This window comes from Leuresthes tenuis, unplaced genomic scaffold (genome assembly GCF_036924035.1).
Source record: "Leuresthes tenuis unplaced genomic scaffold, fLeuTen1.0.hap1 SCAF_5, whole genome shotgun sequence".
In the NCBI taxonomy this organism is placed as follows: Eukaryota; Metazoa; Chordata; class Actinopteri; order Atheriniformes; family Atherinopsidae; genus Leuresthes; species Leuresthes tenuis.
This window is the reverse complement of record NW_027325359.1, coordinates 4,123,685-4,140,979: the sequence shown is the minus strand read 5'-3', so window position 1 is coordinate 4,140,979 and position 17,295 is coordinate 4,123,685. Positions and strand designations below refer to the sequence as shown.

At 39.5% G+C, this 17,295-nt stretch overlaps 1 protein-coding gene across 3 annotated transcripts in view; it reads left to right on the top strand.

Annotated features, from left to right (window-relative positions):
* brsk2a (BR serine/threonine kinase 2a) overlaps nt 1–17,295 on the top strand; it is a 158,316-nt gene that overhangs the window by 132,450 nt on the left and 8,571 nt on the right. For 2 of the 3 annotated variants that reach the window (XM_072385516.1, XM_072385517.1), the window contains exons 9-15: nt 2,696–2,727; nt 5,040–5,204; nt 6,370–6,467; nt 7,722–7,872; nt 14,661–14,721; nt 16,581–16,788; nt 16,904–16,952. In XM_072385516.1, coding sequence (XP_072241617.1) covers nt 2,696–2,727; nt 5,040–5,204; nt 6,370–6,467; nt 7,722–7,872; nt 14,661–14,721; nt 16,581–16,788; nt 16,904–16,952 — 764 coding nt within the window. Of the gene's footprint in view, nt 1–2,695; nt 2,728–5,039; nt 5,205–6,369; nt 6,468–7,721; nt 7,873–8,145; nt 8,212–14,660; nt 14,722–16,580; nt 16,789–16,903; nt 16,953–17,295 lie in introns of all 3 variants that reach the window. The other variant, XM_072385515.1, reaches the window with a different exon arrangement.

The window sequence follows — 17,295 nt, the reverse complement described above, 5'->3', positions numbered from 1 at the left end:
GTGTTTCAATATGACTTTTGTCACCTTCTGCTAATTAGATTTATTAGTAGACGCGCACAAATACACATAAAGCCCCTTTAGTGTTTGGGTGGGAGGGCATGTATCCAAGCTCAAGGGGCTTAGCCCAACAAAAAACTTTCTTTTCATTTCCTGTCTCTGTAGTTGGGGCCTTGAAGGCATCTGAGCCATCTGCTTCAACACAATCATCTCATCCTCACTATTGAAATTAACACAGGCAAGGTGCCTGTCTCCTCGTGATATCTGGCTGATGAAGAGGCTTGGCTGGCTCATTACATTAAAAGAGTTACATTACATTAATAACAGACAGATAAAATACCCCAGAGGAATGGAGCAGATAGTTTCAAGGTTGCTTGAATGAAAGTAAAGGAATAATGTATTTTATGTGTCTTCATGAATGTCAGTTAATATTCACATTAGAAATAATAAAAAAAACTTTTGACAGATCCACTGAAGCGAATTGTTTCAGTCCTTTGACACCAGTATGGCTTTTAAAAGGTTCCATTATCCAATTTTGGCTTGTCTTATCAATTAATCACTCCTGAAGTAGGGCATATATGGACCTGCCTGTTGATGCCCTCACAGTAATTATGTCTTGCAAAATAAGCTATAACTAGTGAAATAGTGAAAATGTAAAGGTGTAAGGCTTTAGCCCAACTTTGCAGCAAGCATTTGTTGTTAAAATGGAGTTATTATACTGATTTACTGCTATATTTTCATTTTGGAACTCATCTTAAGTAGATTGACATGATTCACAGTTACATAGAAAATCTTTGTTTGTTTAATGCTCTCCCTTTTCATAGTCATTCAGTTTATCCACTGTCTGAAACAAGCCATTGTAGATCATTTCTATTCAAGGAGAAATTTAGATTTAAAGCCTGCTTTTCTTTGACTGGCCACTTACTGGGAGTCTACATCTCATCTGGACAGCATCCAGTGTTTGTTAGGTATTATATGTTTGTTGGTATGTTGTACCTGTAAATGTTGACTTTCGACATCTACATGTGGGTCACGTTTTTGATATTCTGCTGCTGGTATTTTTATTTGCATTTCCCAACTTCAGTCTTAAATACTGTTACAACATATGGTCTTAAAACAAGGTATAAGATGTGCAATAAATTATGCTTAAAGGTACCTTTTTAGATTGATGTTGTGCTTCTGATTTTTTATAAATCATGAAAGAACAGCTAATCTTTCTGTTCTTATTGTTCTTGAGCTTTCATTTTATCTTTTGAGAATTTGCCTGTTGTGTTCCTGCATATTTACACATTTCACTGGCATGTTTTTTTTTTTATCATTGTAAAAAAATGATCAGAATCTGTAAAACTCATTTTAAACTTATTCTGCCCATGCCAAAACACACTAACCACATAGAGTAAGTCATAACCCATGATGAGCTGATGTCTGTCCCTGCCATAAGCAGCAGTGTGACTATGAACCATGTGGATTCACAATCAGATCTGCACTTTAGATTATTGTAGCATTAATTTAATGAGAAAGCAAGGAAACGGATTCCTAAATCCCTGCCATGTCTGCCCCAGTATACAGCACTGTTCCCTCTGCTTCAAAATTGCGAAACCTGCGACTGGTAGTGGCACATTTAGAGTCTGGTTGATGTGATTCTGCATTTCAAACCACATCACTTTCAAGCATGCTTGTGATTCGAGTCTCCTGCCTCCAGGCCTTAAATAAAAGGCAGACAGATTGGGTCACCCTCTGGCCTGTATCTGACAGCCAAGGTGTTTCTGTCAATACTTTAACCTCTGTAGATGAAAACAGGAGTCACCTGTTGTCAGTGACCATATTCTGCCTGGTTCTGTTATTGCACTAATATTATATGAAGGTATTCATCAACGTTTCAGACCAGAGGTGGATCCTCTGGGATGGTGGAAACATCTAGACATTGATGGAGGCATACACAAGCCCTCTGAATAAGTGACAATAATTAGAGCTGCTGTGTGTATCTCCTGTGGTTCAACGGTAGCATGAGCAAATTAAAAAGACCCAACGGTGACATTGCTCCTGTGTCCCTCAGTGGACACTTGAAACACAGTGGAGTCATTGTAGTTGACATCTTTTTGTTGCCTTTTGGCTCACTTTTTGTATCTTTTTGTGTTTGTGGTATTGGCGAAAGACCATGTTGACAGTGTTGGTGACAAAGTGGCCACATTAGAAGTGTAATGACAAAAACGGTACTGAGAAAGTAGCGAGTGTGTGTAAGTCAGAGTGATGGAAAGAGATTGAGAATGGGTGATTCCCCTCAGACCACGGGGCTCGCCAGGCTCAGCAGTGTGTGTGAGGGAGATAATATTCTCTGTTTCTGGCGCAGTTGTATCACCTCTCTCCCTCATACTCTTGCTGCACCTCTGCCTGTCTCTCTCTTTTTGTCAATACATTTTCCCTCCGTTGACAGTATTAATATTTGAAGGCCTCATTATTTACTTCAACTGTTGGACCTACCTGTACGGTTTCCTGTTGTGGTACCTTAGGACTTACTCAGCACTTACTGAAGCCATATTGTACCAATTATTTCTGTGCACAGAAACTTGATCTTTGCATTCACTTTGCTCCTTAAAGATTATGTTGACTTTAAATATTTCTTTATTAACAAATTAGGAAATAATACATTATCCATTTGTGTACTGATCTGCATTTTCCTTCCTTCTGTCTTTTACAGTTAGAACAGATCCAGAAGCACACATGGTACATGTAAGTACTCATCTATCTTTCCCACCTTTGTGCACACCCACTCTTGTCATTCATTGAACAGTCCTGCATAGCTTTGTAGACCTAAAGAAAGATACTGTGTGAAAAATGACTTTGAGCTTCAGCCCTACACATGAGAGTACACTTAAACAGGGCATGACTTTACTGTAGGGGATGTGTGGGTAAATTGGTAGTGCATGAACGAGGATGTGAAGCATATGGTGAGGTGAACAGCAAGAGAGCCAGATGAAACGACAAGGGATTTAGAGATTGAACCCACCTAACCTCAGTGTACCCATCGTTTAATATTTACAACAGTGTGCATCGACCTTTTCAAGCTAACAGTAAGAGAAGATGAGAAAATATGAGGTAATGTCTTGCACTCTCCTCCATATTTGGTAGAAGAGTGATGTTCCAAATATATTCTTTTATTAGTCGAACATTCAACATTATCTGCTATAAATATGATGCATTCAGTAAACTGTATACAATTTGTTTAGTTTGAAATTACTTGTATTGCAATCTCCTCCAGATAATAATTTTTATAATAATCTTTTATTTTGGACATGCACAAAGATAGATGTTTATTGCAATGTGATGAGAAAGATGAATTATGGGAGCAAAGTGTGAGTCCTGGAAGTGGTTGAGTTATGGTTTCTGTCCTGAACTGAAAGATCATCCAAGCAGACAGCAAGACTGATAAAAGAAACAAGAGGAGACAAGAGCTGGGAGACGAGACTAATGTAGTATGAGTTGTCAGTGAAGAAGTTGCCTGCCTGTCTGTCTCTGCACAGCAGGGTGGCTTGTCAAGTGACTGGTGGAATGAATGAACGAATGAATGAATTAGAAAGAATGTTTTTCTGATAAATGTGGTTGCTTTCGTGAGGGAACTTGTCTCTGTTCAGGAAATGCACAGTCGTGTGCACAGATCACCAAACTAAACTTTTCCCACGAGTCCAAATGACTCACAGTTCCCAGTTTATTAGCTGCACCATTCTTAAACTAAGTTATTACAGTGTCCTTAAAGTATATGTAACCTTACATATAAATATATTAAATGTAGTCTGCCATGATCTTGATACAGCATGCTGTCTCTAGAAATCACAGTCACTTCCGTCATACACATGCATGCTTGTGAGTCCCTGCCATGTCTGGAGTAAGCAAATATCCATTTTTCGCACCACTTCGTAAGCCTCAGTTTTTAATTAACAAGGAGAATATTAAAACTAGACTCAATCTTGACTACAAGCTGCTCAAAAGGGTTTGTAAGTTAGGTTTCATTCTGTTTCATTTAATTTCATTCAGCAATTCTGTTGTAAGTGTGATCCCAATAGTTTTTCTATAATTGTACTTTGCACCATTAGTAAAGGTAAACATTTCAACTTTGTTAAAAGGGTTTTAGAAAGATTAGAGTAACACAGTCATTGAGCTGTTATGAAAGTTTGATTTATCATTGAGTGATATACAGTAATCATTTTTTACTTATTCTTATTTTTTTTCCTTTACTCCCACCATCAAATGTTATTCCCACATACTGGAACAGTTAGGTTAGGAGTTACTTGGGGTAAAGGCAGCACTGCAGTTCTAGTTCATAAGTTCACGGTACATATGTAGATAACAGGAGATTTGTGCTTTCCTGATTGCTGTTGATGGGGTTCATGCTTCACTGAGCTCACCTGAGGAAAAATAATAGATTCAGGGAATGAAGTAATGAGGAGCATATTGACTTAAATCTGTTTAAATATTTGAGTCTGTGTGTATTGTGTGTACTGTGTAGAAATAGAGGATGGGTTCCTTCTTTTACATATCTTTTAGATATCTAGAACAGAGATCATCTAGAAAATGGTGTCAGCGTAGCTTAGCTTTTACTTTAAAGGCTTGCTGGTGTACCCCCTGGAAACAGCCAGACAAAAAGAAAGAGACTTAGAAAAAGGATATATCAGGGAGAGTGCTTGTATAAAAGGAATGAATAATGAAGGAACTAAGTTAGTAAAACAAGCCAGAACAAGAAACCGATTGCAAAAGTTGTGGGGATATCTTGGAGAGCATGACGTCCCCTTCTCACCTTCTGAAACTCGCATTCAAAATGACTGCATATGTGACTATGGAAGGTTTCTTTTTATGATAAAGCAAGGTCATAATTGAAATAATCCAGTGTACCAGAGTAAACATACATTGAAACATTGCATATTTTACTATACAGCATATTTTTCTGCTTACTTGATGTCACAGGAGTAGTAGACCAAAATGTCTGACTGTTTAATTATTTTTGTTGATTTTTAATTTCTTTTTATTTTAAATTTTTTTATTCCCAGAGGGGGGAAAAATGAACCAGAGCCAGAGCAGCCCGTGCCCAGGAAGGTGACCATCCGCAGCCTGCCATCTGCAGATGACATTGATCCAGACGTACTGGACAGTATGCACTCCCTGGGCTGCTTCAGAGACAAAAACAAACTACTGAAAGACCTGCTCTCAGACGAGTGAGTGAATAGATGTACAATACGGAGGGATGGGAAAAATCAGAATGAAAGTAGGAACTTTCAAATATGCAAGCAAAATAATGGGAAAAGAGAAATGGCATAAGAAAGGTAGAATAGAAGGGGATAAAAAAAGTAGACAGGCAACTGCCATGAAAAGGACAGGTTTGTTCTAGTGTCGGTGTGCATAGTCAGCCTTGGATTTTCCCAGCTCTTATGAAATCCTGTGAAGCTATCGCTTTTGATGTCAGAAGCCATAGATCACTTAACTGTTATCACACTGCGCTTACACCGCTTGTCACTGGATACGTTCTCCCTAAACTTATCCAGGTTTGCACCGTGAACACGCTCATGGGTCACATTTTTGATGTTCTGCTGCTGTTATTTGTTTTCTCAGTAATATGTGTTTTCTTCCTTTTAATACACATTTATGTTAGAGATTATTACCCTTCAAGCTTTGCTTTTAATATGTTGCCCTTTTTTTTTTATTATTTAGCCCAGCCTTTCTCATTTATTGCTAAACAAGCATTGCTCGATCACTATGCCCTCTAGCCATTTCCTCCATTTTCTTCCTCTCTCCTGAGAGAATCTGAGAGAATAGTGCTGCATGGGAGAAAAAAAATCTATGATCTCGATCTCCCTTCCTCTGGTTCATTTTAGCTGAAGTTGCAGGTCCTTCTCTCGTTGCCTCCTACTGCTTTCCAATCTGTCTTTATTATAGAGGGCCAGTCCCCGAGCATTTTCATCGAGTATGTTGCATAGAGGCTAAAGATATTACATTTCCTCATTCTCAGAGAAAGGAAAGGTCGAGCTCATAAAGTTTTGATGCCTTCATTAGACGTAATACTTGGGCTGTATTCTAAAGAAAATATATGCATTGTTCAATGTGATTGCTTAATGATCTGTAACACTGAACTTTTGTTTCAAAGATGAAAGCTATTTATAACCAGTTTCAGTGTACACCCAAAAAAAAGATTAAGGGAAATGAATCATTATGTGATATGTGGTTTAATGTCACATGTGTACAGTATGTTTATGATTTATATATTTAGATATATAAATTACGGTCTAATTATGTGCATGATATTGTTGAAACTATGTAAGCCGTTTAGCCTTTCCAGTCTGTAAAAAGACTTCCTCAAGCATTTTCATTATCACTTCTATCTAGTGAGAACCAAGAGAAGATGATCTACTTCTTGTTACTGGATCGGAAGGAGAGGTACCCAAGTCAAGAAGACCAGAATCTTCCCCCTCGCAATGAGATCGGTGAGGCTTGGAACAATAGGAAAAAAGTGCACACTAAGAATGTAACAAACTAAAATGATTTCATAGCTAAAAGAAATAGTCAATAAATGTTCGAATATATTACTTATCTAATGAAAACCATGAGATGTATGATCTGGTGTTAGATGGGGGGTTCCAAACAAGCATTCATACAACAAAAAATATATATAAAATAACACAGCAAGAATGAACTGAAAGAAAAAAGCCTTGGACTTGATAAATGTAATAGATCAATGAATACATTTTTAAAAAAGGAAAGGGGAGACAGTATAATGAACATTTCTGACTAAGTAAAATGATGAGAGAGAGCAGCTGTTGGCAGCTTATTTCAATCAGAAACAATAAGATTGTGTTTTTCTTCAAGTTACCAAGGCTTAGTACACACAACCGGATAAAAGATCACTTCCACACAGCACTATTTGGAAACATATCAACATGAAAATTCACTGACACGGTGTGCATTCAACTTTTTTAGCAGGATTGTCATGGGATCTCATAAAAGTTTCTTGCCCAGCATGGGCCAAGCAACTCAATCAAATGCAACAGTGATCTCCTGGAGATAAAGAAATTATCTCCCTGTTCTATAGGAAAAACATCTCATCATCAAAGTTGCACCAACAACTCTGTGTCCAACCAGATCTAGTCCAAAACTGCTAATGTTTGCACTAGGCTGTGTTGTTGGATTGTTGTCTTATGTAGCAGTGAACTAATAAGTTCTGATGACTCTCCAAATATAGTCAGCTTGTAACTGTTGTTTATATATTGATTATTGTAAACAAACTCACACTCAAATGAGCTCATCAAGAAAAATACCATTTGTGCCCTACAACCAAGCACAGATTTCCACCCAGAGATATTTGAGTAGACAGAGATACTCCACCTAGACTCCAACCAGGGTTATTTTTCTGTCAGGAGCGCTCGAATAGTAGGAGTATTATGTACAAATGTGTGCGTGTGTCTGCTGTTAGAAACTGACATTTTGATGAATAGATTCCTCCTTCAGTGAATGTGATACAGTCAATACAGTGGCCATTAGTTCAAGGTCTGAGAGGAAACTGTTACTTATTCTCTATTAGTCAGAACGTCAATGTGATCAGTACTTAACATTAGTCAAACTCTCCCACATATGCATGCAGCACACAGAATTGTTCAGTACGTAGAAATACACACACTAACATGTAGATATGTCAGGTCAATTATGTTTATTCGCAACTGATGTTTTGCCCTTTGAAACAGATCCTCCAAAGAAGAGGGTGGACTCTCCCATGTTGAACCGTCACGGCAAGAGAAGACCAGAGAGGAAGTCCATGGAGGTCCTCAGTGTTACAGACGGAGGTTCACCTGTACCAGCCAGGAGGGCTATCGACATGACACAGCATGGACAAAGGTAGAGTCTACATGGTGGTGGGAATTAAAAGAAAAAAAAATCAATATGTTTATGAATGAATAAATAAAGATAGATTTAGGTATGTGGGGTTGTCTTTGTGTGTGTGTGTGTGTGTGTGTGTGTGTGTGTGTGTGTGTGTGTGTGTGTGGAGGATCTCTCAGTCCAGCAGTGTTTCAGCTGCTCTGACAGTGAGTCTGTATCAGCAGACTTCATTGCGGACAAACATAAACAGAGACTGATTCTCTGCTCACTTTGTCTCCTGTCTCACTGTAGTAAATCAGTGTACAGTAAAAGCTTGGATATTCCTGATGCCAGAACAAAATGCAGCAAAGAAGAAAGGTATTCACGTGCCACTCACTCCTCATCCTTTCACCCCCATTTCTTCCCACTGTCCCACAACCTCCCCAACACCCACCCACCTCCATCAGCAAAATAGGAAAAAGATGCAGCGGTGTGTTCTGCTGAGTGATTCTTTTTGCTATGAAATGGTGTTGACATATGTGGCGTGTGACGGCTTTGGGTCTATTTCAAACATTTGTAACTCATCTAATGTTTTTACAATGGCAGTTCTGAAAGTTTAACTTTACTCTCTTAATTAATTAAATTCTGAAACTTAAAAGGACTGTACATTTGCAATTGAGAGCCTGAATATCAACACCCCCTCCCGTTCCAGTATTAGATCAATTATCTCTTCCGCTCATAATCTGAATGCATTGATAATCAGTTCTCCCATACTGTGTCCCACTTTCTCCAGTTGCAGAAAATTTCTTCATTTTGCTATTTTAGAAATGCTCGAATCATGCCAGAAATACACCCCCACAAGGCACAGCGCACTGATTTAAAATCCTTTTCCTCATCTTATTTCAACAACCAATGTATCATCACACCACACATTTCTGCTCAGGGGCAGTGACATTTGTGACAGCAGGGAAGATTGAATCTGAGCGGGTGATCTGCCTAATGATAGTAAGTTCTGCTGGAGTGCTGGAAATATCTGTAGTATAGAACATAAATGCAGAGGCAGGAAGTTCATGTAGTATATAAATAAAAAAATCTGAATTCATAAAGTTGAACATCCTTCCCTTAATGTCAGATATAAGATTAAGAACTTCACCAGAACAACTACAACAGAACATCACTTCTTCTCACAGATCGGGATCACTTTAGTGGATTTAAATACATTTCAGTAACTCCCACCTCTAAATATTTTTGTTTTATTTTGTCCATCCTCTGGTGTCTCTGAATTAAGCTTTTTTCTGTATCATCAATGCCTCTTCTCAGCTCCATCCCTTCAGGCAATCCAAGACTTATTGCGTCTTTGTTTAAAGGTTGCATTAGTGAAGAAGCTGCTTTCTTCTGCCCTTCATTCTGACTCAGTTGTTTCAGTCATGCCTAGAATCCCAAACTAGGCCAGTTTGCAATGATTAATAATTAAATAATAAGAACACCACTTTGTATATAACACAGCACTAAAAAATGTAAATCACAAAGGACACTTTCAAATCTTTTTTTTAAATCTGCCATTTAGGTTTACATACTTAATTCTAAATAGAATCATTCCTCTACCTGAGGTAGCAGCAAATGAAATGGGTTTGCATCTAAATTCTTTAAATAACAGCAGTTCCAAAAAGGTTTGTCTGCATCTTTCTTCTAATGCTGCTATATACGAGCTTTGCTTTTAGCCGTCTGTACAGATTTCTTCCAGGGGCTCCTCCCAACACTTTTTATAGCACCTTTCTAGCTTTCCTGTGGTCCCTCGTGTATGGCTGACCTTCACTCCCAACGCTCCCGCTGTTAGTACGGAATTGCTATGCTAATGTGGAAATGCCGCAAGTTTTACTTCGTCTGGCCTCCTATCAGCTGTTGTAGATTGGAGGTGGGAGGGGGGCTGCTATTCCACAGCCACTCTGCCTCCAAATCAAATCAAATATCTTGTGCACTATATGTCTCTTCTTTCTTCACTGCAAATTAGAACTCTATCTGATCAGTGGGAAGATGGGACAGTTTGTGGGAAGATTTGGAGTTTTGTTTGTTGTTTCTTTAAAATACAACTTTTTTTCTCTTTTATCACATGCATGTGTATGCTTTGTTTGACCATGTACGTGCTTGTGTGTGCATAGATGCTGGTGTTGGCGAAGCACATGCGGAGCAGAATAATGTCCAAAGATTTGACTGACTTTCTCTGAACCTAACCTTATCTTCCCACAACAGCAAACTTTTGTTGACAGTGCAGAAGATTCATAGAACTTCAGATCAGAGAGCATCAGACAGAGGACTGACTTTGAAACATGTGTTTTGACGGGATCATTTTAAGCCAGCATGAAGAGTGAAAGAGAGGGGAAAGTTTCTTGAATAACATAACTCAAATGTCTGAACTTTAGTCCTTATCCAGTATTTTGCCTCACATATCTCATGAAGGCTGTTACAATACTTGTGACTTCTGATTTAACTGCTCCTGTGAAGTATAATTGAATAGATTCATGATAAATGCCACAGTGGCTGTGTTGCACACTAAAACACATGAAAATATCCACATGTGAATTATTTTTCTAGTCTTTATATACCCAAGCGGATCTTGAAAAGCATATTTAAAATTAAACTCAAAGCACAAGATATCCTGCTGATTTAATTTTAAATCTTAACAACATGCCAGGAGAAACGAAGGGAGGTTAATGATATGTAAATGAAATATGGAAAAGTACTGCAGCGTGGAGAAGAGAATATCAATAGATTTTTATTTTTACAGATCTGCTCCAGTTGCCTCATGCAGTTTGAATGTAGAGTAGTCAGAACAGCTTTAATAAGTCCAGCTCACCTGCTAATTGTTGACACTAATTTATTTAAGAGGCTGAAGTGAGCACAAGTAAAACACCTTTAACACGAATCTCAACTGCAAAAACCGCAGGGTTCTTCCTACATTTAGAAATTTGAGGAGCTTAGATGTGAAAATGAATGCAATGAGTCCTCAGGGAGTTTTCAGGGCTCAATGAAGGAAACAAATTTAAGCTGCATGTTGATTTATATGAATATCTACTCATGTAGATGAGTTCCAGTAGTGGGACAGTTGGTGACAAAGGTAGAGAGACAGAAAAATAGCTTAACTTTTTCCACTGAACTTTACATCAATGGCAGAACAGCAGTATTGTGTTTTTGGCATACGTTCACTTGCTGTTTGGATCCTGGCAACACTATCTTTTTTGCTTCCATTTTGTTTTATTTCAGTCCATGCCCTCATCTGTGAATATGTTGTACTTGTTCCATCTCCCACAGGGCAACATTAGTACCCCACAGGTGCTTTGGATGAGTCTCACATGAGGACATGGGGCCTGTTCCAGAATAGGCTTATAGTAATTAAGTGATGGGTAATGGGCACACTATGATAGCTACTCAAATTCGTGTCAAAACAAACAAAAACACATATAAACACATGTTCCTGTTTTCTTCTAAAGAGGCATGTTCCAAGTTGCCCAGATTTTGAGATACATGAATTTATTCAAATATGATTGTGATACTCAGTGGTGAAAGTTTCATTTGCACAATATGAAAATAACTTCTCACAAGTAAAAAGCCTGCATCAAAAATTGGATCATAGTGTTTGTTGTAAAATTAGTCATTACTCAACTCTGTGTTTTTTGTTTCTTTTTATGAATTTAGATGTTAAGTGTGGTACAGATGGAGACAGTTTTAAGGAAAAAAGGGTGGATGAATAATTGTGTGGATAGTGTATAACACTTTTCTAAGAAATTTGGTAGAATAGAATACTTTGGTAAGTATTTGTATATACTTATATAGTATATATACTTGCCCTAAATTTTTGAGCCAAATATACATTAATGGAAATTTAAACAACCAATTTTAAAGGTCTTGTCACACATCACTTTCAAGCTGGGACTGATTAATCTTGTTGAGCAGTGGTGCCATGTGCAAAAGTACAACAGCATAGCGGGTGAGTTGAAGTGAAGCATCTAAGTGTGTAATAAGGCAAAGCCAGCATCAAGGGACAAACCTCTAACCAGTGACGCAGTTGTCCCTCAGCTGATTCCATGACTCTGGCTTGTTGTGTAAGCACACACTGATGCAGCACTTAGTCAACTCTGTCTGGTCTCTGTGAATTAACAAGGAGGAATGGAGACGGCTGAAGGTTTTTTTTCTTCTTCTTGTGTTTGTATTTTTGCAATGATAAGATCCAACTAATGTGTGAAAAGGACTAATCCTCTTTTTACTCTGTTATAATAACCAAAACACAATGTCAATAGTAAGTTCATATTTAGATTTAGAAGATTTTTAGAAAAGATGAATAGAAAGGAAAAACAAATCAAAACAGCAAGACTTCAACTAATGCGCAAAAGTTTTAATGTTTACTTGAGCTGAGTTTTGCCTGTTTTGAAGAAGAATTTATATTCATTAGGGGGAGAACATGAGCGAATCACAGCTGACCTGTCAGAGATTAAAATAGTGTGACTCAGCTGTTTCCTGTCTGTGTTTGCCTTTATGGGACTGATGAATCTCTTATGGTACAATATCCCAGATATCCCCAGAGAAGAAAATAATTCCTTAAGAGTGCTGTCCTCTCCGTTTTCCTTCTGTCCACTGCATGTGTTGTTGATTTTTCCTCCTTGAGGTTTGTTTCTGGGTTGAATAACTTCGAGCGACATAGCCTACACTGCCACCCTCTGGTGACATGACCCAGAGTTGTTTATTCGCTTGAAATCAGTGTCTGACTAAAGTGTCTGCTTCACAACCAAAAGCATTTGCTTCTTTCTTTTTATTTATCTTTTTGGTTTTGTTTTAGAACATCTTGTCAGATTTGCTTCTTTAGTAAATGGAAACCCAACTCGTGAAAAAAAATTATGTTCAGGTTTTGAGTGTTTGTGTGCTCCAGTTTCACTTTGATTATTCAGTTAGCATATGCATGTCTCTACTCATCTGGATTCAACCTTATCCAGTTTCCTGACACCAAAACATAAGCAAAATACTTCAATACTCCAAATGTAACCGGGCTAATAGTGTATATTTAAACACAATTAATGCACATATCATCTGGACTCTGGTATAACATAAGCAAGCAAGCCTATATACAGACACACAGAGAATAGCTGTTGCTCCAACATCCCTTCTAGCTCTGATTTGATAACGTGCTGTCCTGATTTTCTGATACATGATAAATGATTCCCAAGTTGTTTTGGTGTGTCTGTGTTGTTCACTTTAAATTAAGCATACAACAACAATAATTCATTGTCACTCTGAAATAGTGTTGGGCCTCTGACAGCACATTACTGTACAGCATAACCATCTGTAACATTAGCTGTATAGAGCTGCTGGTCCAACACTAACATATGCAGAGTGCTTCTAACAATATGCTCATAATGGACTGAGGTTTTGGCCATGCTTAGATTTAGTGTACAAACATGTCTCAGTGGATTGTTGGACATAAATGTAAATTATGGCAACTGTCTGGTCAGCTGCTCGATGAAATAAGAAATCCTAGCCAGCATTCAGTATCGCCTACTCGTGTATGAATGAATGTGTGGAAAAAATACACTCATAGAGTGGAGAGTGAGGATTTACAAAAATAACTTTGGCAGTGGGTGTTCTTACATTTTCCTCTCTCTCTCTGTAGTTGTTTATGTCACTTCTTCTGTTATATTTTTGTGTCTGTCACTCTCAGAAGTAAGATTCTAGCTCTTGTTTCACTCCTTTGTTTAGGAGTTGTTGCATTTGGAATGATATGTACTAATATAATAAGATATAATGGGGTATATAAGTTTTGTCTCATTGTAAGAATAACTAGACACTCTTGTAGGATGGCTCTAACATTAGACACACTACTAAATCTGCAGCATGCTAATCCACCCTCCACCTTCTCATCCCATCTTCCTTCCTTTCCAGTCTCTTCCAGCACTTTTAAACTCTTTGATTTATATCTTACATTTGTTAACAAGGACTTCATCTCCAACCAGAAAACTTAAAAAAAAGAAATAGTTAAAGTTTTTATCTTCATATATGTTCAGAGAGAAATAGAAGATTTGTAAACTCACTTGTTCACAAATGGATCAATGCTGAGATGCAGAAAGAGATGGATAGAAGGAGGAGGGGGTATTATTAGACTGAATGACAAAAAGGAGCAATGTTGTGACAGTGAGCAGCTGGTGTTTCCAAGTGTTGACAGGCGCTGTTTTTGTGTTTGTGTGTGTACATGTGTGCGCTTGATGGAGACAGATTGTGCTGTGATTGTTCATTTCTGAGCAGGACTCTGCTCATTGGGGTTATTGACGGCATCTGTGAGGGAAAAGACAAACATGACAAATGGCACTCGACCAAATGTTCCTCTTTATTCTCCCTCTCAAGACATTTCCATGGCCTACAGGCATAAAAACAATTTGATTTATTAAAAAAAACTGTAGAGGGAAAGAAAGCTTTCTTTTTGAATGGTAGTCTGTGGAAAGTCACCAATGGATTTGTGAGATCAATACATTTTAACCTAAAGCTTAAGTGATGGGACACTAATTGCTGGGAGCCAATGCTAGTAATGTATATTGTCAAGTCTGTGCTGCTGTTACTGTGTTGTAGTGCATTTACCGTCTTTGTGTGAACAGGTGTTGTGTTTGCAAAGGATGTCATAGCAGTCTATGTTCTGAGAATGACGTGCTGCTTTGCTTTCTAACAATACACTACATGTAACCAGCTTCTCACCTTTACCCGTGGTTATTGAAACATGGAACAAGTCACTGGTTGATCCTACAAATCACTTCTGCCCCTTTGTGTGTTGTCACGTGTTTGTGCCACAGGTCACGGTCTATTAGTGGAGCCTCCTCTGGCCTCTCTACCAGCCCCCTCAGCAGCCCACGGGTAAGTCATAAGGCTTAGACAGACAGACACACTCACATACTGTATAACAGACTCATACTGGATAGTGATGTTTTTGTCATCAAGAGAAAATGAAGATGTGCATCCATGTAAATGTGGTTTTGGTACACCTTTCCACTGATTTATTATAAACAAATAGTATGTTTAACATCTCCTTAAGTTCTTATTTACCTTTATGTTTTAAAGAGGTTGGTATCCACAATGATTACACACTTCTACAACTTCTGAAGTTGCATTAGTTATTTCTTTGTCCATGCTGTTTGGATGTTTCTGCTAACCCCCAAAAACACATTGAACACACACGGGGGATGTGACAGCACATCAAACTTTCTCCATCACTGAAACCTCTTTTCTTTTTTCCATTCACTTACAATCCACCCCAATTATTATCCCTCCCTCTGTTTTCTGTTGCCTGAGCTCTGTGGAAATCCAGCTCAGGGGATGCTTTAGAAAATCCCACTTTCCTTGCTCAGAGCTGGGGAGCATGAGGTAAACTTTTCCAGCTGACTAACCTGAGAAGGCTCAAGATTAGCCTGGATCCCAAGACGAGCTCCTCACACCACACAAGGTTCTTTCAGGCTGATCTGAAAAGGAAATTGATTTCTTAGACGTACCCAAAGCCGAGATCATGCTCTCAGCAGGGTGCTCTGTATGGGGTTGTTTCTCAGACTTTTCCAAAATGGGGTTGGTGTTTAAGACAAGTAGTGGAGCACTGCTTTTAATTTTACAAATTGAAGTCAAACGGATGGGTTAACCTGCGAGGGAGTCAGAAATATCTCATCGGAGATGCTACCTTCCACCTGTTATTGAGTCTGTCCCAGTTGTCTTAACATCTGTCTGTGCTTGCTTGCTTTTCTCTACTATCAGAGCCCTGTATGTTTTATGAAAGTAAGGTCCATCTTTTTATGAATATTGTTTGGACTTTTTTGATTCTGTGCACATTGCTTGCTGCCATTGTTTTTTCCATTTTAGTATTGTTTTGTCTTATTTTGATATGAATGGTTTAAGTTATGATTACTTTTTTGCTTGTCCTCTTTTTTTCACAATTCCTCCACCTTTCCTGTGTGTGTGTGTGTGTGTACACTCCTCACCTGCTTCTTTGTTCTTTGGCTGCTTCTACCTTTGTCTGTGTGGTCACTTTGTTCCTGGCTCTATCTTTCTTTGTGAATGTGTATATGTCTCCATGTGGTTTCTTTTCCGTTCCTGATTCCCACCTACTTGTGCTCTTGGCTTTCCTGTGCTGTGCCTCCTTGCATCATGTCTTTTGAATCCAGCCTGTCAGAAAGTTCTGTGTTCCACCTCAGTCTCCAGACTTTACCCAGTCCCCAAACTCCAGCCCCTGTCCATCCCCTGAACCTGCTCCAAATCGCACAGGCCCTCGTATCTCCACCCCTAACTCACTCGCTCCAAATATTGAGCCCTTGCCGGAAGCGCTTAACAAGACACAGACACTCCCTGCCAAGCCCAAAGTTGCCCCAAAGCCTCTCCAAGCCACACGTTCAAACCCCCTGCCTGAAACCTCACCTGATCCAGCACCTGCAGCCAAATCAGAACCGTCTTCTCCCTGCCAGCCTCCATCGCAGCCTCCCTCTGCCTCTGTGCCTCCTACCCCTACTTCTCCAATCTCACCATCCCCCTTTTCCTCCTCATCCATCAGCAGTGCTTCCATCCCAAACAGCCCGCAGGTGCGCCGCTCACATTACAACGCCAACCCACAACTCTCTGTGCCCTTCAGCCCCGTAGTGCCCCTGTCCCCTATCCGGCTGCACCATTTTCATCCCGTGGCGCCAGCTCCTTCTCCATTTACTGACCACCCACCCAAATCTATCCCCCTCATACAGGTTACCCCTCACCCCTCCCCTCGAGGCAGCCCCCTCCCCACCCCAAAGGGTACTCCAGTGCATACACCCAAGGACAGTCCAGCTGGGACCCCAACACCAACGCCACCACCAAGCCCCTCCATTGGAGGCATGCCTTGGAGAACGCGCCTCAACTCCATCAAGAACAGCTTCCTGGGCTCACCGCGCTTCCACCGCAGGAAACTCCAAGGTACTGACATCCTAGTTGACATAAGATTTAAATGGAAACACTGAATAATTCTATGTATATTTGTTGACTCTCTCTGAATCTTTCACATATATCTGACTGACTCTTGTCTCCACAGTTCCTACACAGGAGGAGATGTCCAGCCTCACACCAGAGTCTTCCCCAGAGTGAGTAGATGGTGTTCTTTTGAATGCACCACTACTAAGTATGCATAACCTGTCAGTCCCTCAGTCACTGACTCAAACAGGCTTGCTCTTGATAGCGTGATGTTTTGGAAAGTGAACCATCCATAAATGTTTGATTTTTGCCTGCTGAGTTCCTTTTAATGACCTCAGGTCCAGTCTGGGTTACAGATGCAGCATGTTAGCAGGAGGTCGTGGGTTATACGAGTAGATGGGTGGAGGAGGGTGGGGAGACGGCTAGTGTGAAGTTGCCAAACTCCCATAGGCCTGATTACTCGAGGTTGGCCTAGATATGCCTGTTGTGTTGGCAGACTGCTGTATGCTTGGG